This window comes from Nomascus leucogenys, chromosome 5, assembly GCF_006542625.1.
Source record: "Nomascus leucogenys isolate Asia chromosome 5, Asia_NLE_v1, whole genome shotgun sequence".
Taxonomy (NCBI): Eukaryota; Metazoa; Chordata; class Mammalia; order Primates; family Hylobatidae; genus Nomascus; species Nomascus leucogenys.
Genome location: NC_044385.1, coordinates 140,160,015 through 140,186,138, shown reverse-complemented (window position 1 = coordinate 140,186,138; position 26,124 = coordinate 140,160,015). Strand labels below are relative to the sequence as shown.

Below are 26,124 nucleotides of genomic sequence, written 5' to 3'. Positions count from 1 at the left end.
CAGACTGTAGCATGTGCTCATAAAAACCAACTCACAGTGAATTATTGAGATTTTTTTTTTTGGTAACAAATTGTCATGTTGATACATAGCGGAAATATGCAGATACTGGAGCTGAGCTTCAGAAGAGAACTGGAAAAGGTCTCACCCATCTTGGTGAACAGGATGGAGAGACCTGGACTGAGTATGAGGACCATTTAGATGGATCCATATCTGGGTGTGCAACTGTACTCTGGAAGGTTATTTCTAGTAACATGTTAGTGCTATGGACTGTCTGTGTCCCCTCTGCCCCCCAAATTCATACATTAAATCCCTAACCCCTACTGTGCCTGTACTTGAAGATAGAGCCTATGAAAACATAAAAAAGGTTACATGAAGTCCTAACAGTATGGCTCTTGTCCAACAGGGCTAGTGTAAGGCTCTTATCCAACAGGGCTAGTGTAAGGCTCTCATCCAACAGGGCTAGTGTAAGGCTCTCATCCAACAGGGCTAGTGTAGGCTCTTATCCAACAGGGCTAGTGTAAGGCTCTTATCCAACAGGGCTAGTGTAAGGCTCTCATCCACAGGGCTAGTGTAAGGCTCTTATCCAACAGGGCTAGTGTAAGGCTCTTATCCAACAGGGCTAGTGTAAGGCTCTTATCCAACAGGGCTAGTGTAAGGCTCTATCCAACAGGGCTAGTGTAGGGCTCTTATCCAACAGGGCTAGTGTAGGGCTCGGGCTAGTGTAGGGCTCTTATCCAACAGGGCTAGTGTAAGGCTCATCCAACAGGCTAGTGTAAGTTTTATCCAACAGGGCTAGTGTAAGGCTCTTATCCAACAGGGCTAGTGTAATCCAAGGGCTAGTGTAGGGCTCTTATCCAGGGGGTAGGGCTCTATAAGGGCTGTGTAGGCTCTATCCAACAGGGCTAGTGTAAGGCTCTCATAGTGTAAGCTCATCCAACAGGCTAGTGTAAGGCTCTTGTCCAACAGGGTGTAGGCTCTTATCCAACAGGGCTAGTGTAAGGCTCTTATCCAACAGGGCTAGTGTAGGCTCTTTCCACAGGCTAGTGTAGGCTCTTATCCTATCCAACAGGGCTAGTGTAAGGCTCTTATCCAACAGGGCTAGTGTAAGGCTCTTATCCAACCAGGGCTAGTGTAAGGCTCTTATCCAACAGGGCTAGTGTAAGGCTCTTATCCAACAGGGCTAGTGTAAGGCTCTTATCCAACAGGGCTAGTGTAAGGCTCTTATCCAACAGGGCTAGGTGGTAAGGTAGGGGCTCTTATCCAACAGGGCTAGTGTAGGCTCTTATCCAACAGGGCTAGTGTAGGGCTCTTATCCAACAGGGCTAGTGTAGGGCTCTTATCCAACAGGGCTAGTGTAAGGCTCTCAACACTAGTGTAAGGTTTTATCCAACAGGGCTAGTGTAAGGCTCTTATCCAACAGGGCTAGTGTAGGTTTATCCAACAGGGCTAGTGTAAGGCTCTTATCCAACAGGGCTAGTAAGGCTCTTATCCAACAGGGCTAGTGTAGGGCTCTTATCCAACAGGGCTAGTGTAGGCTCTATCCAACAGGGCTAGTGTAAGGCTCTTATCCAACAGGGCTAGTGTAAGGTTTATCCAACAGGGCTAGTGTAAGGCTCTTATCCAACAGGGCTAGTGTAGGGCTCTTATCCAACAGGGCTAGTGTAAGGCTCTATCCACAGGGCTAGTGTAAGGTTTATCCAACAGGGCTAGTGTAAGGCTCTTATCCAACAGGGCTAGTGTAGGGCTCTTATCCAACAGGGCTAGTGTAGGGCTCTTATCCAATAGGGCTAGTGTAGGCTCTTATCCACAGGTAGGGCCTTATCCAAGGCTAGATCTAAATAGGTAAGGCTTTATCCAACAGTGTAGGCTCTTTAGGTAGTTAGGCTCTTATCCACATAGTGTAAGGCTCTTATCCAACAGGGCTAGTGTAAGTTTTATCCAACAGGGCTAGTGTAAGGCTCTTATCCAATAGTAGGTCTTATCCAACAGGCTAGTGTAAGGCTCTTATCAAAGGGCTAGTGTAAGGCTCTTATCCAACACTAGTGTAAGCTCTATCACAGGTAGTGTAAGGCTCTTATCCAACAGGGCTAGTGTAAGGCTCTTATCCACAGGCTAGTGTATTTATCCAACAGGCTAGTGTAGGTTATCCAATAGGCTAGTGTGTAGGGCTCTTATCCAACAGCGCTAGTGTAAGGCTCTTATCCAACAGGGCTAGTGTAAGGTTTGTATCCAACAGGGCTAGTGTAGGGCTTATCCAATAGGACTAGTGTAGGGCTCTTATCCAACAGCGCTAGTGTAAGGCTCTTATCCACAGGGCTAGTGTAAGGTTTGTATCCAACAGCGCTAGTGTAAGGTTTGTATCCAATAGGACTAGTGTAGGGCTCTTATCCAATAGGGCTAGTGTAAGGCTTTTATCCAATAGGGTTTGTGTAAGGTTCTCATCCAATAGGGCTAGTGTTTTTACAAGAGGAAGAGACACCAGAGCTCTCTCTGCCATGTGAGGACACAGCAAGAAGGCAGTTATCTACAAACCAGGAAGAGACACCTCAATAGGAACTGCACTGGCCAGTTTTTGGCCTGATCTTGGACTTCTCAACCTCCACAACTATGAAAAAATACATTTCTGTCCTTTAAGTCACCCAGTCTGTGGTATTTTGTTATGGCAGCCCTACTGACTAATACAGCTAAGAAGCTATGTCCTTCACAATATTTACTTCGATGATTAGATATAACTCATACTTACCAAATTTAATACGACTATTGACTGAGGTTGATAATAATTTGAATGCAGAACTGAGTGCCAAAAAGAGTCTAACAGTTTGCAAAGAGATCAAACCTAACAGGATGAAATTCAATATAGATGAATATATGATTCCACCCCTGCATACTACAAGTAAATAAACAAAGGTAGCTAACTTTCATTGAGTGCTTTCTATGTGTGAGATACTCTTCAAAGTCTTTAATTGGTATTATCTCAATTACTTCTCACAATAAGCCAGTGAGCAAATTTTGCTATTATTCCTATTTCTCAGGAGGCTAAGAAGCTTGCCCAACATCACATGGCTGGGAGTGGAAGAGCCGGGAAGAGTCCAGGAGGTGACTCCAGACCAGGCCTCGGGACCACTGCACTCCCACTACCTCTCAGTCCACACAAACCAATCCTGTAAGTTGTAACCGATGGTGAGACCAAACAGTCAATGTGAACAGCAATACTCTACTCCTCCAAGTAACACACTCTTAGTTTCAATACATTTAATATTGATATAAATCTAGAATATTGGCAAATACAGTCCTGCACCTACCACTAAGCCACATCAAATACCTTTTGGTAATAGATAAGATGTAATAATTTTGCTCGTGAATATTTTTATTCTTGCATGAGCATGTGAAGAAGGGCTTCCAGAACTCCTCTCTCCACTGGCCTAATTTCCTGGTTCCTTCTTGCACTGGTTGGAATCAACTGCTAGGCAAATGCATTACACCAGTTTCTCTCCCCTCCACTTTCATAGTTATTTTACAATCACAAGCAACTAGATTAAAAGGCAAGTAAAATGTTTGTGTTTAGTTTAGCAACGAAATAGCAGTAATAGTAACAGAAATTTCATTTCTATTAGGAGAAACATCCCTTCATGGAGTCTGATGAGTGCTCTGCCGTACCCTTTCATCAGCTGTGCTGCTGTGAAGTAAGCAGCCATCGCTTGGTCATGCTCACTCTCCACCGCAAATGAATGTCCATAGGCTATCCATGCAGGTCCGTAGGTTTTCTCAAGTGTTGTGGCTTTGCTAAAACAAAAGAGTTAATTTAAGTAATATAATATTTATTCTTTTTTTTTTTTTTTTGAAACAAAGTCTCACTTTGTCGCCCAGGCTGGAGTGCAGTGGTGCGATCTCGGCTCACTGCAGCCTCCGCCTCCCGATATCAAGCAATTCTCCTGCCTCAACCTCCTGAGTAGCTGGGATTACAGGCACTCGCCACCATTCCTGGCTAATTTTGTATTTACAGTAGAGATGGCGTTTCACCATGTTGGTCAGGCTGGTCTTGAACTCCTGACCTCAGGTGATCCACCCACCTTGGCCTCCCAAAGTGCTGGGATTACAGGCATGAGCCACTGCACCCAGCCTATTTATTCTTTTTTATTTTTAGAGACAGAGTCTTGCTCTGTCGCTGGAGGCTGGAATGTAGTGGTATGATCATAGCTCACTGCAGCCTCAAAATCCTGGGCTCAAGTGATCCTCCGGCCTCAGCCTCTTGAGTCACTGGGATTACAGGCATGAGCCACTGTGCCCGGCTAGTATTTATTCTTAAATTGTTAATTTTATATAAGGAGATGGCCTCAAAAACATTAACATCCATTTAGTAAATAAATGAACTGTCAACATATTAAACACTAATGTAACATTTGTGTTGATTCATTTGAACTAAAACTGTTTAATAGTATAGCAAAATTTTAAGAAATTTTAGGAGATCCACAGCTTTTTATGTACTGTAGCAAAACCCATTAGCACTCTAAATAGAACTTACAGATACTACTTAATCCAGGAGCTCCATTTTGTAACCTAGTAGATATATCCTCTCATCCTAATAACTTGCAAGATAAATTCATTTATATTTTAAAGACAGGTATACCGAGGCTTGAGGGATTAAGCGATATCCCACAGATGGTGGTCAACAGATGTACCCTGGTTACAGGGACTGGACTCATATATATCAGTGAATAATTGTATACAGTGAACACTGTATAATTAAACCACAAGGAATAAAGAGAACATATCACAAAACATGGAAAACATACGGGGTGATACTCTACTTCCTTGTATCTTAAGTTTTCTTTTATCCAAATGTTACCTGTTTCATGTAGAGCAGGGGTCCCCAATCCCTGGGCCACGGACTGGTATCAGTCCCTGGCCTATTAGGAACCAGGCGGCACAGTAGGAGGTGAGTGGCAGGCAGGTGAGTAAAGCTTCATATGTCAAGAAAGAACTTGCCATTTGAAAAAAAAAAAAAAAAAGCTTAATCTGTATTTACAGCCACTCCCCTTCACTTGCATTTCCGCCTCAGCTCTGCTTCCTGTCAGATCACAGGCAGCATTAGGTTCTCGTAAGTGCGCAAACCCTATTGTTAATTGCACATGTGAGGGATCTAGGTGGCGCGCTCCTTATGAGAATCTAATGCCTGATGACCTGTCGCTGTCTCCCACCTCTCCCAGATAGGACCATCTAGTTGCAGGAAAACAAGCTCAGGGCTCCTACTGATTCTTCATTATAGTGAGTTGTATAATTATTTCATTATATGTTACAATGTAATAATAATAGAAAAAAGTACACGATAAATGTAATGCGCTTGAATCATCATGAAACCAGTCCCCCCACCCCGGGATGGGGGGCTTCCACAAAACGGTCCCTGGTGCCAAAAATGTTGGGGACCACTGATAAGAGTCCATCACTGAATTGCATACTAGATCAAAGCAGCATAGCTCAAAATAACTTTTACAATACTAATCACCTTTCTATGTAGAAGTTCTAAAATGCTGAACATACAACCAAACAGGGAACATTCTAGTTTCTTCCTAGTACAGGGTACTTTCATGGCATCAGTCTTCCTAACAATCCTGGTATATGAGTATGACATCTCCCCCACCCCCACTCCCTTTTTTTTTTTTTTTTTGAGACAGAGTCTCACTCTGTCGGCCAGGCTGGAGTGCAGTGGTGCAATCTCAGCTCACTACAACCTCCGTCTCCTGGACTCAGACAATTCTCCTCCCTCAGCCTCCCGAGTAGCTGGGATTATGGGTGCATGCCACTATGCCCAACTGATGTTTTTATTTTTAGTAGAGACAGACTTTCACCATGTTGGCCAGGCTGGTCTCGAACTCCTGACCTAAGGTAATCCGCCTGTCTCAGCCTCCCAAAGTGCTGGGATTACAGGCGTGAGCCACCACGCCTGGCTGACATCCCCATTTTTAAAGAAAGACAGAATAGGAGAAATTAACTTTCCCAAGGAATTCAGTTGGTAAGTCACAGAACTTGGATTAGAATTCAAATTTGACTCCAAAGTTTATGCTCTTTCCGTCAGAGATCAATTCTGTTTTGTTCACACAGAAGAAACCACAGAAATTAGAACATTTACAGAGTTTAAGTAATTAATTCTTCACATACTTGACATTTTTCTAAACTTGAATAATACTGGTTAAATAGCTTCACTAGGCTGCATGGCTTTCCTTAAGTTAAAACCACAGCAAATCATTATATGAACCAGTTTACCCTGCTAAGAATTCTGTTTTACAGTCACATTTAGTGACCCCAATTTTACATAAAGTTTTGTGTAATTTCACAACTATTAATAAAAGAAATCCTAAAAGGTTAACAAGATCTCTGTAAGTGAAAGACAGAAACTTTCAAACTACATTATTCTCTATTGTTTCATATTTATTCTCATTTATTAGTTTTTAATTATTATTATTTTTTTTTTGAGACAGAATTTTGCTCTTGTTGCCCAGACTGGAGTGCAATGGTGTGATATCAGCTCACTGCAACCTCCACTTTCCAGGTTCAAGCGATTCTCCTGTCTGAGCCTCCCGAGTAGCTGGGATGCAGATGCTCACTACCACATCTGGCTAATTTTTTGTATCTTTAGCAGAGACAGAGTTTCACCATGTTAGTCAGGCTGGTCTTGAACTCCTGACCTCAGGTGATCCACCTGCATTGAGCTCCCAAAGTGCTGGCATTACAGGTGTGAGCCACCATGCCTGGCCATTTATTCTCATTTATAAATAAAATATATAGGTTCCTTGAGAATAAGGTCTACATCACTGATTTTTTTTTTCTTTCTCTCCCCATGGCATCTTGCAAAGAACAAACCACTTGAAGAAAACATATATTCAGCCAGGCATGGTGGCTCATGCCTGTAATCTCAACACTTTCGGAGGCCGAAGCAGGAGGACTGCTTGAGGCCAAGAGTTCAAGACCAGCCTAGGCAACACAGTGAGATTCGTCTCTACTAAAAAAAAAAAAAGTTTAAATCAGTTAGGCATGGTGGTGCCTGTAGTCCCAGCTACTCGGGAGGCTGAGCAAGAGGATCATTTGAGTTTGAGGTGAGCTATTATTGCACCACTGCACTCTAGTCTGGGCAACAGAGTGAGAACTTCTCGAGAGAGAGGGGAGGGGAGGCGACAAGGAAAAGAAAAGGAAAGAAAGAAAGAGAGAAAGGAAAGGAAGAAAAAAAAACATTTATTCTTTCACATTGCTTTTAAAGTACTCACTACTACTTGAAAGCTTATGAGCAAGACATCAATTCTATAGGTTAACTAGAGAGGAAGAAAATAAATTCATACCTGAGATATCTTCTGGCATGTTCATTTTTATGACCGACCATGAGATAGTAACATCCCACTGCAAACCAAGACACCTAAAAAGTTCAAAATTTACCATAAACAAAGATTGGAAATGGAATATCTAATTGGAATCTGCAACAAATTAGGATAGACAGAGGGTATACTAGATGTTCCTTATCACATATTCTAGTTAAGTTAGACATTTCTCTAACACAGTCTACTAAGGTCCAAGAGGAGAAGAGGGCAGACACTCCATGGCTCTTTCTCAAGGAGACGTCTAACCAAGACAAGGCCCCCGAGGAGTCCCTGTTTCAAAAACCAGCCTGGGAGTCCTGACTCCCCTGCACTGCTCATCTCCCCCAGCCTGACCCTGGCTCTTCCTTGCTCTCTGACCGAGTTCTGACTATTTAGCTGGTTTTCTCTTGCTCTGGTTTCACACTAGGATAGGGTGCAAATTCTTGTCTTGTCTGAGTCTTACACCCTGATTGCCGATTTTGTCTTTAAAGATGCAGTCCCTGATTCCATTTTCCATTCCTAGTTCTCCATTCCAATCCATGACAGTTTGGAATCAGTACACAATTCAATAGGTTGTCTTACATGTGCAATGTGAGAAAGCTACCAATTATCCGCATTTCTTAGGAAAGGGAGGCGTGACTCTCATGTCAGTATTTTATATTGCTATATGCTAAGTATTTTAAAATAAGCATGTATAACTTCTATAATCAGAAAAAAGGGTTTAAAACCCTTTTTGCTTTGGTATAATTAAAAAATACCTTCATGGGTTGAAAAGTTCATGCTGCTTTGTAAGTACGTTAAACCCTAGGAGATTCTGTTAGAACACTTTAATAAAACATCATTTGCTTGAACTTAAGCTATTGTCTAAATACGAGTTAAGCATTTTCTTAAAGTACAGGTAAAAAAAAACCCTAAGACTAAAAGTTATATTACTTACAGGATTACTAGGATATAAATCCACCAGTTTATGAGAAAGATAGAAAAGTTCTGTTCAGGAAAAAGCAGAAAAAGAACAATTGTTCATATCACATGTAATTTAAGACATTTCATTATAACTCTTCACAATCATAGAATTCTGTTCTTACAGCAATGATTTCTTACTTGTCTTTCCTTCTAGATACAAAATTAACTAACTGGAGAGTTAGACGAAGGACACACAGTGGGCAAGGTGGGAACAGACACCCCCTAAGACAGCACTTAACGAATACTGCAGAGGATACAGCAAAGCACCTCACCTCTCTTAGAAGCGCATGCCTGTCACACCAAGGGCCCATTATGGACCATCTTAACCACCCACAACCAATTTGGTTGAACAAACTTTCAAGTTTATCAGATCAATGATACTATTTAATCTTGATAAATGTGTAAATCCTGGCATTTCAAGATGACGTTTCCTGCATGCAGACTTGGGATCCAGTACATCAGGGCAGCTGGAGATGCTGCATTTCCAACCAGCTTCCACAAATGCGATGTTGCTGGTCCACGGACCACACTCTGAGCAGCAGGGATTTGGTGAGGGTTTTCCTTCCTGACAGAGCTCACCATTCAGTTTAGAAAAATTTAAGGACAAATGCATCCCCAAACACAACTAAATGTCAAATGTTAAAAATACGGAAAACATGAGCAAACAATCTGCTCCTCTCCAATTTCTAAGTAGTTACCAACTCTTACCATATCAGATTTCCAGTGGAATTTACAAAAAAAAAGGGAGGGGGGGAGGCAGAACTGTAACCCAACAATTTAAAGCTAACAAATCTTGAAACATAAATGATATTTGAGAAAAGGTAGTAGGAAGCAGCGATAAAGAACTAATTGTTCTGATGGGAAAACAAAATTGGCCATTTGCTACTTTCCTAAACATTTCCTCCCCAGTTGTTACTTTTATAGTAGGGTTCCATTATGTTGTTACCTGCAATCTCAACTATCCGGAATTTCAGAGACAAAATTTCACGTTACAGAAAAAATTTGTTTTATGTCTAAGAATTACTTTAATTAAAAAAAAAGTCTTACCATTGGCTTTATTCAGCTCTACAAGCGTCCCTATATGTACAGGTAAACAACTTGCATGGAAAGGATCTTTCTCCATTACTCTGAAAGTTAAAGCGACACATTACTACCCCCAAAACAGTAGGTGACAACACTCATGACAATCGGCTATGTGTAGACAGTCATTACGGTATCACATATGATGCTGTGGGTTATAACACTTCACTTTCTTCACTCCATTATCTTCAGGTTGATTCGGTTAAGGCCATAATTAGTTTCAAATGAAAGAAAAAATTCTGGTTTATTTGAAAGAAATAAAAATAAACATTATCACATACATTTAAGTCAACAGAATTGTAATACATAAAATAAGTAGGCCAATTATTTAAAAGAATCAAAACCAATAGGAAATACTATTAGGTTGGTGCAAAAATAATTGCAGTTTTACCACTACGTTCAACAGCAAAAACTGCAATTACTTTTGCACCAACCTAATAAGGTTACGTGTATTTGCCAATTAAAATTTTTGTAATTTCAAGGATTTTAAGCCAAACCAAGATCTACAAAAAATAGTACATGTCATTTAGCTAAAGTTTAAGTTAGGTACACTGGAAAACTGATACGTGTGTGAGACGGCTTAGCTACTAAGTGCGGCATATTAAACACCTAGCATCTATAGTGTGAGTCTCTAATTGAGAATGAATTTTACAAAACAATGTGCCAAAATGGAATTTTCAAACTTGCAAATTATCAAGATCAGTAAGAGCACATGTATATCCCTCCCAAGTTAATGTAATAAATCTACAAATATGCACAAATTCAAGTCTGTAAATTGCTCTTTTAAGACAGCACCCTGCTCAGTGCTCTACAAATGGTAAAGATAACTTAAATTATCATCTAGTTCAAGATTATTCAGAGAGCACGTCCGTGAATCACCTAGGTAAGACGGAGTGAACTCCACGGTCCCACAGAAAAATAGATGGATATACTTACACAGAAGTAAGCTTGTAGCACATCTTAAAATCACAGTTATAATAATGCCTCTCAGCTAAAGACACGACCACATCCAGATTCTCTTGCAAGCCATCTACAGACTCAGGGATGACCGTCTCACTAGGCTTATTATACTGAAACATAGAAATGTAAACATAAACTCAATGAGCAAAAACAAAATAAAATGCAGATTCCATCTGTGTTTGGCCCAAGTGGTTAAAACATTTACAAGAACAAATGTGAGCCTCTGAAAACTTATAACTTTAGGTTTTATAAGTACTCCTCTCAGTAAGTTTAATTCCATTCTCAATTTTATCACAGAGTTCCATAGCGGGACATATTTCTCAAAGTAAACATTCAGGAAGCATAACAAAAAAATCTTCATTTCCATGCAACACCATTCCATTTACATTTACTTGGTAATTCAATCTTTTAGTATAAGGAGTCTTTCAGAGGAAGACAGGTATTTTTGGAAGCTTTTTTTTTTTTTTGGAATCTTATGTATCTTAAACACTCTATTCTTAAAAATGTGCTAAATTTAAAAAGTTTTAATTTCGAAAACTTAATACAAGACTAGATGCCAAATTTAATGGAATAAGATATTTACATAAAGCAAATGCTAACTCTTCGGTTTTACTTACTTTTTTCAATTTGTTCTCAAATAGAAAACGCAGCAATTCCTGTTCTTCATTACACAGCTTGCTAAGAGGTAGTGATTCAAGAAGTTCTTTTTCTTAAAAATGGTGAGAAAAAAAAGAATATCCTCATAATATTTATAGAGGGGAAAAAGCCAACAACTAAAAATATGGTTCTACAGTTCTTGGTCTAAGTAAATCAAACTCAAAAGAGAATTTAAGAAGATCAAAATGTGCAACAGAAGCTGACACAGTGGCTCCAGGCCTGAAGACGGGAATCATCTGGTGGGTGGAGGCTACTCTTTCAGGGCTGAGGCAGGTCCCCAGGTGGCTCTTGTCACCTAAGAACCACCAGCCCCCACACTCCTGACTGTGTGGATCTTGCTCTGCTGGGGACAGGGGAGTCTGTGCACTGCAGGTGCTAAGCAGGACCTCTGGCCGCTAGCCACTAGATATCAGCAGCAACCTCTCAACCTCCCTCCCTGCCCCTAAGCTGTGACAAACAACGTCTCCAGACATTGCCAAATGTTCCCGGGCCGGGGGGTGGCAAAATCACTCTGGTTGGTTGAGAACCACTGCACTAGGCTAAAATACGTTAGAATCCCATCAATTCAACCACTCTATCTTCTGTTTCCCTTGTTTATGCACCTCACATCACTGCCAACATACCTGGACTGATGCTCAGTGCCTGTGGTACATTAGGATCGCCTGGGAGCTTTAAATCATCTGCTCTGGAGTTGGGAACTGGACATGGATGTTTCTTAGTCTTCCCAAGGATTTAAAGACCAACATGGCTGAGAATCACTGAATGAGATACTGAAATCCTGGTTTATACTATCTCAGTCACTTCTCAAAAAGATGGCCTCTTCCTATCACAATCCCTAGATTCGGACAGCACAAGGCACCGTACAATACTGCATTCTGCAATGTGCTTTACATTTGAAGACATTAAGAAAGTGAGTAGGTCTATTTAAACCTGTATGTGGCCTGTTGTTGACTTAGAAGATTTCAGAGGCAAAAAATCCAAACAACATTAATTTTGCTAAACATAAAACACCTGAGTTTCCAAACCTTCTTGTGCTGTCAACATGTGGTGTGACGTTAAAAGATCAAATGCTTCAAAACAGTAGACATCAAGCTTCAAAGCTTCTTTGTAGCTGTAGGTAGCCAGGGTTCGGTTATCTAGAGCATCATAGATTTTCCCACGTAGAAGACAAATAGAACTCTTTATCTGTTGGAAAAATGATGAGTCACATATTAAGTCAGTACTTTTAACTTTTTTTTTTTTTTTTTCCCTTAGAGGCAGAGTCTCACTCTGTCTCCCAGGCTGGAGTTCAGTGGTGCGATCATAACTCACTGCAGCCTTGAACTCCTATGATCTCAAATGACCCTCCTGCCTCAGCCTCCTGAGTAGCTGGGATTACAGGTGCACAACACCACCAACAGTTACTTTTTTAAAATTTTTTGTACAGACAATCTTGCTATGTTGTCTCGGCTGCTCTCAAACTCCTGGCCTCAAGTGATCCTCCCACTTTGGCCTCCCGAAGTGCTGAGATTACAGGCATGAGCCACCATGCCTGGCCCTTAAACTTAACTTTTGATAGAGAATTGTGTATTTGAATGCTGAGAAGTTTTTATTGCATTTAAAAGGATTTAGTTAATCACAAATGTCAAGGCATAAATAAAAACACACACAAAAAATGCACAGCAAAGCTTCTTCAATTCATCTTCCCTGGGCTCCAACCGCTCTGTTCCAACACATCTTTATAACAAAAGTAATGTCACAGCTACTAGGTTCATTACCTGTTTTGTCCAAAACAGTGCAGTGATTTAGAGACGGCAAACAGAGTGTGTGTGCATGTGTATAAAACTCCAAGACTGACAGTGTGATAGGTAGACACCCCTCAAAAGGCTCTTAATGAGCAGAAACTGGCAGCAATGCAGCAGAGTGGTCAGAGCAGTCAGCATAATGGCCTGCTGGGGCAGGACAGACCTGAGTTCAAATCCCAGCTCTGCCACTTACTTGTAACCTCGGACAAGTGATTGAACCTCTCTTGGCCTCCATTTCCTTTCCTCATCTGTAAAAAGATAAAAACACTAACTTATAGAACTCTTTACTATCTAACTTATACAAGTCTGTGAGGTCTAGAGATACTACCATCTCTGTGGTGCTAGCACATAGTAAGGCGTTCAACAGCCATCTCAGGACTACCATAAACACAAAGATGTGGAAATCTGATGCACATTCTAGACTCTGGACCTCAAACATGTAACTGAATTTAAAGATGATCCAGCAACAGGCAGCTAATATCATTAAGGATATGAAGAAGATTCGTAAAGTAAAATTTTAGAAAAAATAATGAATTACGAGAGTCTAAGCAATATCCTAGTTGTTTTTTAAAAATGTAATTTCACAAAATAAATAATAATGCATTACAAATAAATCACACATTTCGTAGCAGATAAGTTAATGGATAAGAGGTCCCAAAATAATGACTGTACCACGCACTCTCATAAATGCATTTCTTAACAGAAGAATCTGCTTCCCAACACATACATTAATGAGTGGCCAGAAAAAAAAAACAAAAACAAAAACCTAGAATGTGTAATATTCTTTTATGCTTAAAAATAACTATCTAAGGTGAAAAGTCGAGTAATAAAGTTCTACCAAAAATATAAAGAATAAATGGGCCAGGTGCAGTGGCTCACGCCTGTAATCCCAGCACTTTGGGAGGCCAAGGCTGGGCAGATCACGAGGTAAGGATATCGAGACCATCCTGGCTAACACGGTGAAACCCTGTCTCTACTAAAATAGCAAAAAATTAGCCGGGCATGGTGGTGGGCGCCTGTAGTCCCAGTTACTCGGGAGGCTGAGGCAGGAGAATGGCGTGAACCTGGGAGGTGGAGCTTGCAGTGAGCCGAGATCGCGCCACTGCACTCCAGCCTGGGCGACAGAGCAAGACTCCGTCTCAAAAAAAAAAAAAAAATTTAGCCAACTATGGTGGCATGTGCTTGTAGTCCCAGCTACTCGGAAGGCTGAGGTGGGAGAAACACTTGAGCTTGGGAGGTTGAGGCTGCAGTGAGCTGTGATTGTGCCACTGTACTCCAGCCTGGACAACAAAGCGAAGACCCTGTCTTAATTAAAAAAAAAAAAAGATGTGGGAAGAAAGAGAAATTGGTGGGTCAGGTAAGACTTACAGGGATTCTTTCTGAATAATAAAAATATTCTAAAATTAACCATGGTGAGGTTTGCAAAGCTCTGTGAATATACTAAAAGGAATCAAACCATACAGTTTAAATGGGTGAACTGCATGGCATATAAATTATACTTCAATAAGTTTTTATTTTTATTTTTTTTAAAAATCCAGATTAGTGATCTGTAAATGTCACTTAATAAGTTATTATATAATGTCTGCCAGCAAGAAATGTGCAATTTCATGGAGATAATGAAGTACACAAACTGAAATATACACAATTACATAGCAATTTACTTTGAAGCAAACAGAACACAAAACCATTTCCTGGAAAGAAACAATGTATGCTAATCAAAGTTTCTTGGTGTAAGTCCAAAACACTGTTGAAACACAGAAAGGAGGAGAAAAATTATTCCACTTTTAGGGAGTAGCTTAAGGCATCAAATATGAGAAGGAAGTTTCAAGCCAGCCTATTTTGGATGCAGGCATCTGCGGATACAATTACAGCTTCCAACTGAGGGCTCAGAAATGTCTCAGAATCTTTTTTGGTTTTGGTGGGCAAATTAAACAAATTGGCAACCACAATTGTTTTAATACAGTAATACTCAAGTAAAAGAAGATAATGTGTTTCTGCCATGTAATGAGGGCAATTCTCGCTGCCGTTACTGAGGTGTGCTAACAGTTCTACTTACTGAAGACTGTGACATTTCCCAGTCGCTGGAGGGATCTTTGAAGCCACTTTCATCCTTCAAGTATTTTTCAAATAATCTCTTGTTGATTGGCTCTTCCATATCAAGAATATCAAGGGCCTGCTGGTGCTCTTTTGCAGCATACTATGTGGAAAACAGAAATGCCACTCATCACCCACGATTTCTAACACTACACATATGATCCAGATTTTTAAAGGATAATATACATTATGTCCATTATTTAAATGTGAAACGTCTAAAGTAGAATTTTCTTCATGTATGTCAGCTTTCAGTAAACGAAGAATCAGTATTTTACAGCAAACAATACTAAGGAAAGGAACACTTCCTCATGAAATACTTTACTAACCTGCTAAGCTCCATCACTAAAATTCTCACACATATGTAAGGGATGCGTAACACTCATTTTATTTAACCAAATAAAAATGAAATTGTGAGCATACTTACATGGCACCTAGCTGCAAGGTAACGACATGCTTCATACAACTAGGAAAGAAATTAATTTGTTTAAGTAGTGGTCAAAATAATATGTATCTTCACTTTCAAAGAAAGCCATAAGCATAAAATTGACCTAATTTCATAATTTCTGCTTTTACTCTTGCAGTTAAAAAAAAAATCCAGTCTTGTTAAACCATATTTATTATGAACCTACTGTTTACTAGGCACCAAGGATTCAAAAAGCAGTAAGGCCCTGCCCCAGGAGGTTACGGTAGGGGAGATGTGAACTAAGCACAACAGGTAAGCATGACGAAAGGGGGCCACAGAAAGCATCAGCCAAGTGGAGAAGGAAACATCTGCAGGAGAGGGAGTAAGTGAGGCAGCGAGTAAGTGGTCAGGCAGAGGAGTGGAGCACTGGACAGCTCTTCAAGCACTGAGTGTGAATAACTGCTGGGCGTCCAAGGAGCTCGCAGTAGCTCCACTTCAAGCACTGACCGAATAACTGCTGGGCGTCCAAGGAGCTCGCAGCAGCTCCACTTCAAGCACTGAGTGTGAATAACTGCCGGGCATCCAAGGAGCTCGCAGCAGCTCCACTTCAGGCACTGAGTGTGAATAACTGCTGGGCGTCCAAGGAGCTCGCAGTAGCTCCATTTCAGGCACTGAGTGTGTATAACTGCTGGGGGTCCAAGGAGATGGCAGCAGCTCCACTTCAAGCACTGAGTGTGAATAACTGCTGGGTGTCCAAGGAGCTCACAGCAGCTCCACATGACTGGAGCACATGCTCTGGGTATTGATGGTGGTGGATTAGACGCAGACTGGAGAGAAAACATGGAGGGCCTCACAGACCTACTGATGCATCTGACTTTATCCTGCAGCTAATGTGAAGTCACTGAATGACTTTGTGGGACCATAACCACATCCGTGTTTTAAAGACTACTCACTCCTGTAATAGTTCACAAGACGAACTTGTCACAGGGAAGGTGAGAAGAGAGAAACTGTTACTGGGGAAAAGAGACAAGAAGAGAGGCTGTAACAGAACAGACAAAAAATCAAAGGCCTGACAAGTACGAGTGGGGAGGAAGAGGAATATCCATGATTCCAGAGCTGTTTAGAAAACAGTCTTCAGAATTTAGAGACTAGATGGGAGACGGGGGAAAAAGAAGGTGACAGATTAGGTATAAGACATTTTCCCTTCACTTTCACTAAAAAAAATTGGGCCTATTGTGATGACTGACATCTATAATCCCAGCACTTTGGGAGACCAAGGCGGGAGGATTGCTTGAGACCAGGAGTTGAAGACCAGCCTGGGCAACATAGTGAGGCCCTACCTCTAGGAAAAAAATTCAAAAATTAGCTGGGTGTGGTGGCATGCACTTGTAGTCCCAGCTATTAGGGAGGCTGAGGCAGAAGGATCACTTGAACCCAGGAGTCTGAGGCTACAGTGAGCCACGATCATCCCACTGCACCGCTGGGTGACACAGAGAGACCTCAAAAAAACAAAAACAAAGAAAAATTGCATCAATTTAAATAATTTCAACATAAATGGAATATACACCTAAAACCCTAATGACATTTTTTTTTTTTTTTGAGATGGAGTCTCACTCTGTTGTCCAGGCTGGAGTGCAATGCGCGATCTCAGCTCACTGCAACCTCCACCTCCCAGGTTCAAGTAATTCTCTGCCTCAGCCTCCCGAGCAGCTGGGATTACAGGTGCCTGCCACCACGTCCGGCTAATTTTTGTATTTTTAGCAGAGATGGAGTTTCACCATCTTGGTCTTGAGCTCTTGACCTCATGATCCACCCGCCTTGGCTTTCCAAAGTGCGGGGATTACAGGTGTAAGCCACCGCGCCCGGCCACTAATGACATTTTTTTTAAAGCTCTGAAGAGCTTTAAAGTTCATACCATCACTTACTTTGTCCAGTTTTCGTGACCGAAGTGCATGGGCGGCTCTGTGATATTGTGCTGTCAGGTAAAGACATTGAGCCAACCAATAGATGTCCTGGGGTTCCTCTGGAGGGAAAAATTCACATAAGTGGTCAGAGGTACAAGATGAATAGAAAAAAATTTTAAGATTAATCAGAAAACCAATTAGCATTTTGTCACTTACCATGAGAGAGTGAAGCTACTTTATCTGCCCAAAATAGAGCACTTTGATACTGTTGCTGCATACCAAAAAAAAAAAAAAAGTGGTAACTGCCCTGTTATTTTAATAGTCTTAAACAGGTATCTAATATTATTATAATTCTATGTAATAAATCTACATCTCAAGACAACAATTTGTTACATCTCTATCTTACATCTCACGTAGGGTAAATTTCAGTTCAGTGTCACAATACAAATATTCCTGTAATATCTTTGTATATACAACTCATGAAGGCAATTTTTTAAAACTCATACACTGTAAAACTGTATCGTGAAACTACAAGTAAAATGCAAGTGAAACAGCAAAAGCTAGTCATTAACAATTCTTGTGTGATTTATATAACACTTTCAACGAGCTGTTAATGAATCCCAAAGTGAAATTTAGAACATAGAACACTATACTCAAATACCTCATATAACACAGTTGCAGTTTTAATAACACTCAAGTTTAAAAACACACACGCATAAATTAACTAAGCTTCACTAAACATGGGGAAGAACTCACCTCCTCCAAGTCTAACAAAAATGAAGGAGCGGACAATGAGAGCCACCCACAGTGACCTACGGCTAGCTTTAGTCCCTGTTCTGCTCCTCGGTTCTCAGTCTTCTACAGTCTCTGCCTCAGTTCCCCTGGAGGCAAGCCAGGACCACTGCTGCTAGCCCGAGGCAGGAGGAATGCCAACGGAATGGTTACAAATATGCTCAATACCGGTGTCTCTGGCTGGAAACCAGGCCTGTCATATTCCTCACTACGTCTCTGTACCGAAGAAAAAGTGATCAGAAAACACTGAATTCAACTGACTCATGGTAAATAAAAACACAGCCCTCCAAATGGACTGCAAACATTTGGCCATGTCATTTAGCACCCAATTCCGAAAACTCTGCATTACCATGGCTTTTCTTTCCCTTTCTTTCCAATTTCCTGAAAGAGCAAGCATTTCAACAAAAAATAAACGACATTATAGATAAAACTGATGCTGCTGATTCTCGAAGACACTTCTTTCCTTAAACGCTCTCTGCTATTCACTCAAAGGTAGTGCAGAGAACACATAGTTAACGAGAATTTTTAAAGTATTGATTTGAGACAACAGGCTTCTTCACATCTTTATTCACTTAAATTCAGCCCAATAAAAATTACAACTAAACCTCTCAAAAATGTCTTATTAGCTAGCCCTGCAACTTTCCTCCAAATATTGTCCTTCAACTTGCACTGCGTAGTCAGTGTTTCCTGGGCACCTCCTCCGCGCCAGGTGCAGAACGAGGCTCAGACCCCGCTGAGGCGCCCCCTGCGCTCGGGGGCCTCCACTCCCCGGGCTGTGCCCCTCCCAGCTGCAGGGACCGCTCCCTTCAGGGTGAGGCGGAGACAACGCTGCTGGCCCCAGATGAAGGCCCAGGGCTGGCCCAGCCCTTCCCCACCAAGAGCCCCGACGGCAGTCACCCCAGCCCCACGCCGCGCGGAAAAAGACCCGGCGAGGCCTGGGCCCCGCAACCCGCGCCCCGAGTCGGGGCCGCCCACCTGGTCGAGGTACTGCCGGACGCGCTTCCGCAGCCGCTCTAGGTTCATGGCCGCGCGGGCCCGGCCTCACGCCGCACTCCGCCGCCAGGCGCGCGCCTCCTGCCCGCTAAGCGCCCCGCCCCCGTGCCCGTGCCCGTGCCCGCCGCCGCCGCCGCCGCCCCAAGACTCGAAGGCCGCGGACTCGAAGGCCGCAGACCCCCACCCGGTCCCCGTGCACCGCCCAGGCTCTTCCGCTCCAGCCAGGCCCCGCCCCCGGAAGTCCCCAGCAAACGAGTCCCATCTGGCGCGGGACCTGAGTTGTTGGTTCCGATACCTCTCCTGGCACGTGGGCTTCTGGTTGCCTTGGGGCGAGAGCGCGGTCTCGCCGGAATCGCTGCGGCGCCTCTGGGCATTGGCGAGAGAGTCAGGAGGGCTCGGGGCCGGACCACCCACCCGGGCAAAAAAGCAGGTGGCTGCTGAGCCTTCCTTCCCCAGAATGTAGTCAACATTTTAAAAATAAGAGCAACGCACTCTCATTACCAAAAAAAAAAAAATTGTGTGCACAAACAGCAAGTGAAGTCAAAAGACAACCTAGGGAAAAATTTGAAACCTATCACAAAATGGGAATTTCCTTATAATGTAGAGCCAGTATTCTCTTTACATCTATGTAATAAGTCAGTGGGAAGGAGAAAGACAGGCAAAAAACAGTTCACAGGGAAAGAAATGCAAATAGATTTTAACATACGAAAGAAAGCCCAACTTAATTCATAATAAAAATTAAAATTACAGGGCCGGGCGCGGTGGCTCACGCCTGTAATCCCAGCACTTTGGGAGGCTGAGGCGGGTGGATCACGAGGTCAGGAGATCGAGACCATCCTGGCTAACAGGTGAAACCCCGTCTCTACTAAAAATACAGAAAAATTAGCCGGGCGTGGTGGCGGGCGCCTGTAGTCCCAGCTACTTGGGAGGCTGAGGCAGGAGAATGGCGTGAACCTGGGAGGCGGAGCTTGCAGTGAGCCGAGATCGCGCCACTGCACTCCAGCCTGGGGGACAGAGCAAGACTCCGTCTCAAAAAAAAAAAAAAAAAAATTAAAATTACAGTACGGTACCACTTTTCATATGTTAACGAAGATCACAAAGGTTGATGACACTGCTAGCAGGAATGTGGGGAAGCAGATACTCTCTAGGATGAATGAGTTGGAATATCTTCCAAATTTAAAGGTGTTCATGCTGTTAAACCTAACGATTTTTATTTTGGGAAATATACCATGGATTTGCATTTTTGCATGTGTGCAAAATGACTTGTGGCTTCGTTTGTAATAGCAAAAGATTGCAGACAATTTAAAGACCCATCAAGTATGGAACTGAGTAAATAGGTCATGATACACTCACGTAATGGAATACTCGGTGGCTGTTCAAAAGAACAGGCAGCTTTGCATGGACATTGAACAATCTTCAAGATATAGTATGTGGGAAAAAGCAAGTATAGGATCGTGTTTATCATATGCCTGCATTTGAGTAAAATACGAATTTAATGATAGGTAGAAAAATCCCTAAACTGTCCCCGGAAGGAAAAATGAGAAAACCGGCGTAGCGCAAGGCCTTCTGGAAGGAGTGCTGGAAGATGAGAGATGGTAGAAGTGGGAGACGTACTTCCTTAGACATCTTTTCGTGCTTTTGAATTTCAGTCCATGTGCATATATTAAACCTTTTGTGAAATTAAATCATTCAAACTTAAAATAATTTAAACTTAAAGCCATTGGAACTTTAAGCTGAGCCTTGAGGGGAATGTGGCTATGCAGCCTAGGTCATGCCACACGCGGCTGCAACTTCTGCCTTTTTCCCTGTAAACAATAAAGACCAAATGGCACCGGAGATAAGACCCCCTCAGATCACTACCCCTCCTCATGGAGTCATAACGCAATCTTCCTTCAAATACAGAGATCCCTAACCAATGGAACCACTGCGGCGTGTGCCCCTGGTCTCCTATGAGAACTGTGGTGATCCTGCTGGAGCTTCTGTCTCTGCCTGGTAAGTGAAACCTGAGCTTCTCCACTTGGAAACGCTGACCCCATTTGTCCAGGTGGCCATTCTCAGGCTCTATGCTCAAACACACACTACGTGTAGTCGTATTTCTGAATCTCATTATTAAGGTTGACACTTTTAAAAAGTAAATATAACTTTTGTAAATATAAAAACCTAAAACAGAAAAAACATTCAAAGAAGCAAAAAAATAAAAACTTGCTGTAAAGAATCCTAACCCCTCAAAAATTCTCTCACGCTACTGTGAGTAATCTGCCGTGTGATTTTCTATGTGTGTGTATACATATATGACTGGGTAATATTTTGAAGTTGGTTTAAAAATTTGTCCCCCTGTATGTTTCCTTTTCCTCCTCCTTTCCCACTCCTGCAGGCAGGCAGTAATCAACTCTGCTCACTAACTTGGGGCAGGCATGTGGTGAGGTGTGTTTAAGCCGTATTTTCAATGACTTCTATTCATTTAATGAGATTCCTCGTTAACCAAAAATGAGTGACTGAGGCAAATGTCTCCATCAGTAGAGGTCTGAGGATGGGCCCGGGAAAAACGCAAGCCACAGAAGCATCAACTGCGCCATCCAAATAGGGTTATGGGGACTGGGTGTTTAGGAGGAGATGGCAAGCAGGAGGAAAAAAAGGGAGGGGTCCACAGTGACACTGTGATTAGTGCTCAGTAAACCAACAATTTACATAAGATGAGGCAAACATCTGACAAGAGGGAGTAGAGGAAAGAGTTATGTAGGCCGTATCAGGGTAGGCAGAAGAGTGCCTGAGCTCGTCTTGTCCTTGTTTTGTACCTGGGAGGTAAATTTGTAATTATTATTGCCAGGGCGAGATTTAACAGAAATCACTTTTAGGAGTCCTCTGCCAGATACCCTAACTCATCACTCTCAAGTTCAAAGTTCCAGAGATCCCTCGAGCAGGGGCACAATGCTGCCAGGTTCTTTGCTAATGCATAGCAAAAGTGACCTTTGCTTCAGTTCCCAGTAAGTTTCTCATCTCTATGTGAGACCTTGCCAGCCTGCCCGTGTCTCCATATCACTATCAGCATTTGGGTCACAACAATTTAACAAGTCTCTAGGAAGTTCCAAATTTTCCTCCATCTTCTTGTCTTCTTCTGAGCCCCCCACATTCTTCCAACCTCTGCCCATTACCCAGTTCCAAAGTTATTTCCACATTTTCAGGTATCTTTATACGAATGCCCCACTTTTCAGTACCAATTTTCTGTATTAGCCTGTTCTCACATTCCTATAAAGAAACACCTGAGGCCAGGCCCGGTGGCTCATTCCTTTAATCCCAGCACTTTGGGAGTCCGAGGCAGGTGGATCACGTGAGGTCAGGAGAACAAGACCAGCCTGGGCAATATACTGAAACCTCATCTCTACTAAAAATACAAAAAATCAGCTGGGCGTGGTGGCAGACGCCTGTAGTCCCAGCTACTCGGGAGGCTGAGGCGGGAGGGTCACTTGAACCCCGGAGGCGGAGGTTGCAGTGAGCCAAGATTGCACCACTGCACTCCAGCCTGGGCAACAAGAGTGAAACTCTGTCACACACACAAAAAAAGAGATAAAAAGAAACACCTGAGACTGGGTAATTTATAAGAAAAAAGGTTTAATTGGTTTACCATTCTGCAGGCTGTACAGGAAGCATAGTTGCTTCTGCTTATGTGCAGGTCTCAGGAAACTTACAATCATGGCGCAAGACGAAGGGGAAGCAGACACAACTTACCTGGCCAGAACAAGAGAAAGAGAGAGGGGGCAGGTGCCACGCACTTTTCACAACCAGGCTTCACAAGAACTCACTCACTAGGCAGTCCCAAGTGGGGGATGATGCTAAACCATTCATGAGAACTCCACCCCCGTGATCCAGTCCCCTCCCACCAGCCCCACCTCCAGCAGTGGGGATTATAATTCCACGTAAGCTTTGGCGGGGACACAGATCCAAACCATATCACGTTCTAATAGAATGACCTGGAATCTCTATATTTGGTTAGATTTCTTGTGCTTTTCTTCCCTTCTATACCTGTAATAGCCTACGGCAAAATCATGTTTACTGATTTTAGAATGATGCTCCTTAGGTTTGTCAACCTTAGACAGAAAGATTCAGAAAATACGAGTTAGCATGGAGTTTATTTGAGCACAAGCCCTGAGGATGACCGCCTGGGAGCACAGATTGGAGTTCCCTGAGTATGCACCCGACCAGCAGCAGGTACCTGGGTGGGGGGGGGCGGTTAAGGAGGAAAGAAAGGGAGGTTCCTCAGTTGTTTATCAAAAATTTACATTAAAACAACATAAGCTATTGATTGACTATTCATTTTTCTTTGTCTCACAGACTCCAGAAACATGAAAATAACAGGTGACACAACAGTCAGGAACAAAATGCCTTAAACAATTGCCCCTGTGGCATGGGGAGCAGAGTGACTGAAGTTAGTCCCACACTCATGTCCTGATACATTTTGCATCCTTCAAATAGTTCAGACTGCTCTGAGCTATTTTTCTTTCCTCAGGTTAAACATTCCGTCATTGTATTTCCTCTACCACACTTACTAATTGGTTAAACTGATAGTGCTCATAAATATTGTGTATTACCTCACATGACAAAATGGACTTTGCAAGGAGTGATTAAGTTAAGATGGGTTATGTGGGTGGGTGTGATGTAATCACAAGAGTTCTTACAAGTGAAAGAGGGAGGCAGGGGGGTCAGAGTCAGAGAGATTGGAAGACGCTACTCTGCTGGCTTTGAAGATGGAGGAAAGAAGGAAGGAAGGAAGGAAGGAAGGGAGGGAGGGAGGGAGGGAGAGCGAGCTGGGAGTGCAGGTGGCCTCCTGAAGCTGGGAAAGGCCAGGGACGGGATTCTCACCTAGATGCTCGGGGAGCACAGCGCTGCTGACACCTTGATATCCTGCAGAGACCCATTTCAGGTCGTGATCGGAGGTTAGCAAACAAAATTAGAACTCTGCCAAATGTGTACATGCCTGAGGCTGGCTTGTCTAACAGAAGACATTCTGTTTATTTTCCTCCCCTTACATTCTCTCCCAGTATTTGCCCTTGTTAAAGAAGATAAAATTTCAGGACCCTCTAAAGTTACTACAAGGGGGAAGTTAAGTGCTTGAGACTGAGTCACAGAGCATGTTTGCAATTCTGCAATACTGAGTTTTGTGAAATTGAGTGTGTAAAAATCTTTGTTTTGTGGTTTTAAAAGATAATTCCTTCCTTAAACTAGTTCCTGAAATACGGTCAGGAAAACGAGACTTGGATTTTCAGTATGACCAGAATATTAAACATGCCAGGTGGTTTCTCAAGAATTCAAATTACTCTGAAAGGAAGAGAGAACCATCACCCTTCTCACTGATTAGAGTGAGGTGGTATTGTCACCACAGGAGAGCGGTTTACAAAGTTAGAGAATTCTGTTGGCTGAAACTGCAAAATGTCGAGGCTTTGAAAGAGCGAAGGCAGTGATTAAGAAGTCAATGATTGGCAGATACGTCTTTATTGCCATTTTACAAAGACAGTTCTCAAGTTTGGAATTAACATCTATCCAAACATCAAATCTCAACCTGTCTTGCGTTTCTCCACATCCTGCGGCTGCAAGTCTGCTCCGGTGCTGCCTTGGAGACCCGTCCGGGTCCACCTGGACCCCACAGACAGGGGCCATAAGCGTCGCCTGCAGAATGGGGCAGAGGAAGCTCAGAGCTTCCCCGCCGGGACATGAGCGCCACAATAACACTCTTAAAAAGAAAAACCTTCTGGGTTAATACCTTTCCTTTGAATTAACCTCCATCCAGGTAAAAAATGATTGATAAGTAAATGTCAATTAAAATTGAGGCTTTCTGTTGGCTTATAAATGTTAAGCTTTGTGGTACTTACTGATGTGGAAAGTAAGATCCAGCAAGGCTAACTTACCTAAGCAAGGTCCCAAAGCCGCAACTGAAACCAAGTCCCTGAGCTGACGACAGCCTCTTGGGTGTTGTACCCATTCGTGAGTATACCTGGGGATTTAAGGCAAAAGCAGGCTGTGGGGACACTGAGAACATCGGCCTGGAGTTTGCAGCTTCCCCACTCTCGCTGCCTCTTCAGAGACAATGCCCTCTGGGTGGCAGTGATGGAGTTCTGCCAGTGCGGGGAAGCTCTGCGGGGTGAAGGGAAGGCTGGAGAGGGATCTGCCAGGCCCGCCGTCCCCAGCATCACTTCCTGAAACTGCAGTAAAAGGACTGGGAGGCTACGGGAAGCAAGCTGAGCCACCTGGACAGAGCATCCCGAGGTGCCAGACGCCTTTTCTTCCCAGCATCCTGTCCCACCACCCCAGGACATAGCAACACTAGTCATCCTGCACAGGCTCCCGCTGCAGCTTCTCAAAGACTGCTGTCCACAGACACGGGCCCAGCCCCGTCGACGTGAGGGTAACAGCCAATTCAGAAATGTTGTAATCTCTAGCTGGTTATCTGATTATCTTTTTAATGTATCAAATTAGCTGAATAATGCCCTCATTTTGTGTTAGGTGGATACGAACTTTGTCATGAGACATGAAAGTGTTCACTGCTCTCAATTTTGATGTCAAATTTGGGAAAGCACTTTCTAGTACAAGTTGTTCTTCTGATTGACTCATTCACATGTGCTTTGGTCTTCTGTGCCAGTGTTCTGCCAGGAGCGGGTGACGGAGTGCAGATTGTGGAGGGCCCTGCGAACACAGGCTTGACGCCTGTGGAGGCCACAGTGGCGGTCCTCAAAGGGACGCCAAAATGGAACTGGAGGATGGGTTGGCCCAGTGGATAGGGGAGGGAGTGGGGGTGGGAGAAGGCCCAGGGCATTCAGGGAATGCAAAGAAACCTAGTCTGGCTGGAACGCAGTGAGTGAGGGCCCATAAGATGAATGAGGAAAAGCTTCCTACAGTGATGTGTGAAAAAAACAACTGCCTCTGGATAATTTACAATGCTTACAGGTGTTGCTCAGTGTCAAGAATATTTTATTACCACACAGCTTGCTTATGCCAAGACATGTTATCATTATTGTCTGAAACGTAGTGCTGAGGATAATTTTTTAAGATGACAGCAGCATATCACTGAAAAAAAGCAGGAAATCATCCAATCTGGAGATAGACACACACACACACACCCCACACTGGTACACACACCCCACACTGGTGCACACCCC

The 26,124-nt window shown here is 42.9% G+C and overlaps 1 protein-coding gene across 3 annotated transcripts in view; it reads right to left on the bottom strand.

The window, feature by feature from the left end:
* The window catches only part of CDC16 (cell division cycle 16), a 41,203-nt gene extending 21,974 nt beyond the window's left edge, over positions 1-19,229 (bottom strand). Inside the window, exons 1-12 of one of the 3 annotated variants that reach the window (XM_030813746.1) lie at positions 18,959-19,229; positions 17,408-17,462; positions 17,213-17,310; positions 15,309-15,347; positions 14,847-14,987; positions 12,032-12,191; positions 10,967-11,058; positions 10,326-10,459; positions 9,357-9,436; positions 8,284-8,333; positions 7,332-7,405; positions 3,658-3,783 (exon numbers count right to left, since the gene is read on the bottom strand). In XM_030813746.1, coding sequence (XP_030669606.1) covers positions 3,658-3,783; positions 7,332-7,405; positions 8,284-8,333; positions 9,357-9,436; positions 10,326-10,459; positions 10,967-11,058; positions 12,032-12,191; positions 14,847-14,987; positions 15,309-15,347; positions 17,213-17,310; positions 17,408-17,462; positions 18,959-19,006 — 1,097 coding nt within the window. In that variant the 5' untranslated portion in view covers positions 19,007-19,229. Of the gene's footprint in view, positions 1-3,657; positions 3,784-7,331; positions 7,406-8,283; positions 8,334-9,356; positions 9,437-10,325; positions 10,460-10,966; positions 11,059-12,031; positions 12,192-14,846; positions 14,988-15,308; positions 15,348-16,367; positions 16,529-17,212; positions 17,311-17,407; positions 17,463-18,958 lie in introns of those variants that run through there. The other 2 variants (XM_030813748.1, XM_030813749.1) reach the window with 2 other exon arrangements.
* Between the last annotated feature and the right edge of the window lie 6,895 nt (positions 19,230-26,124).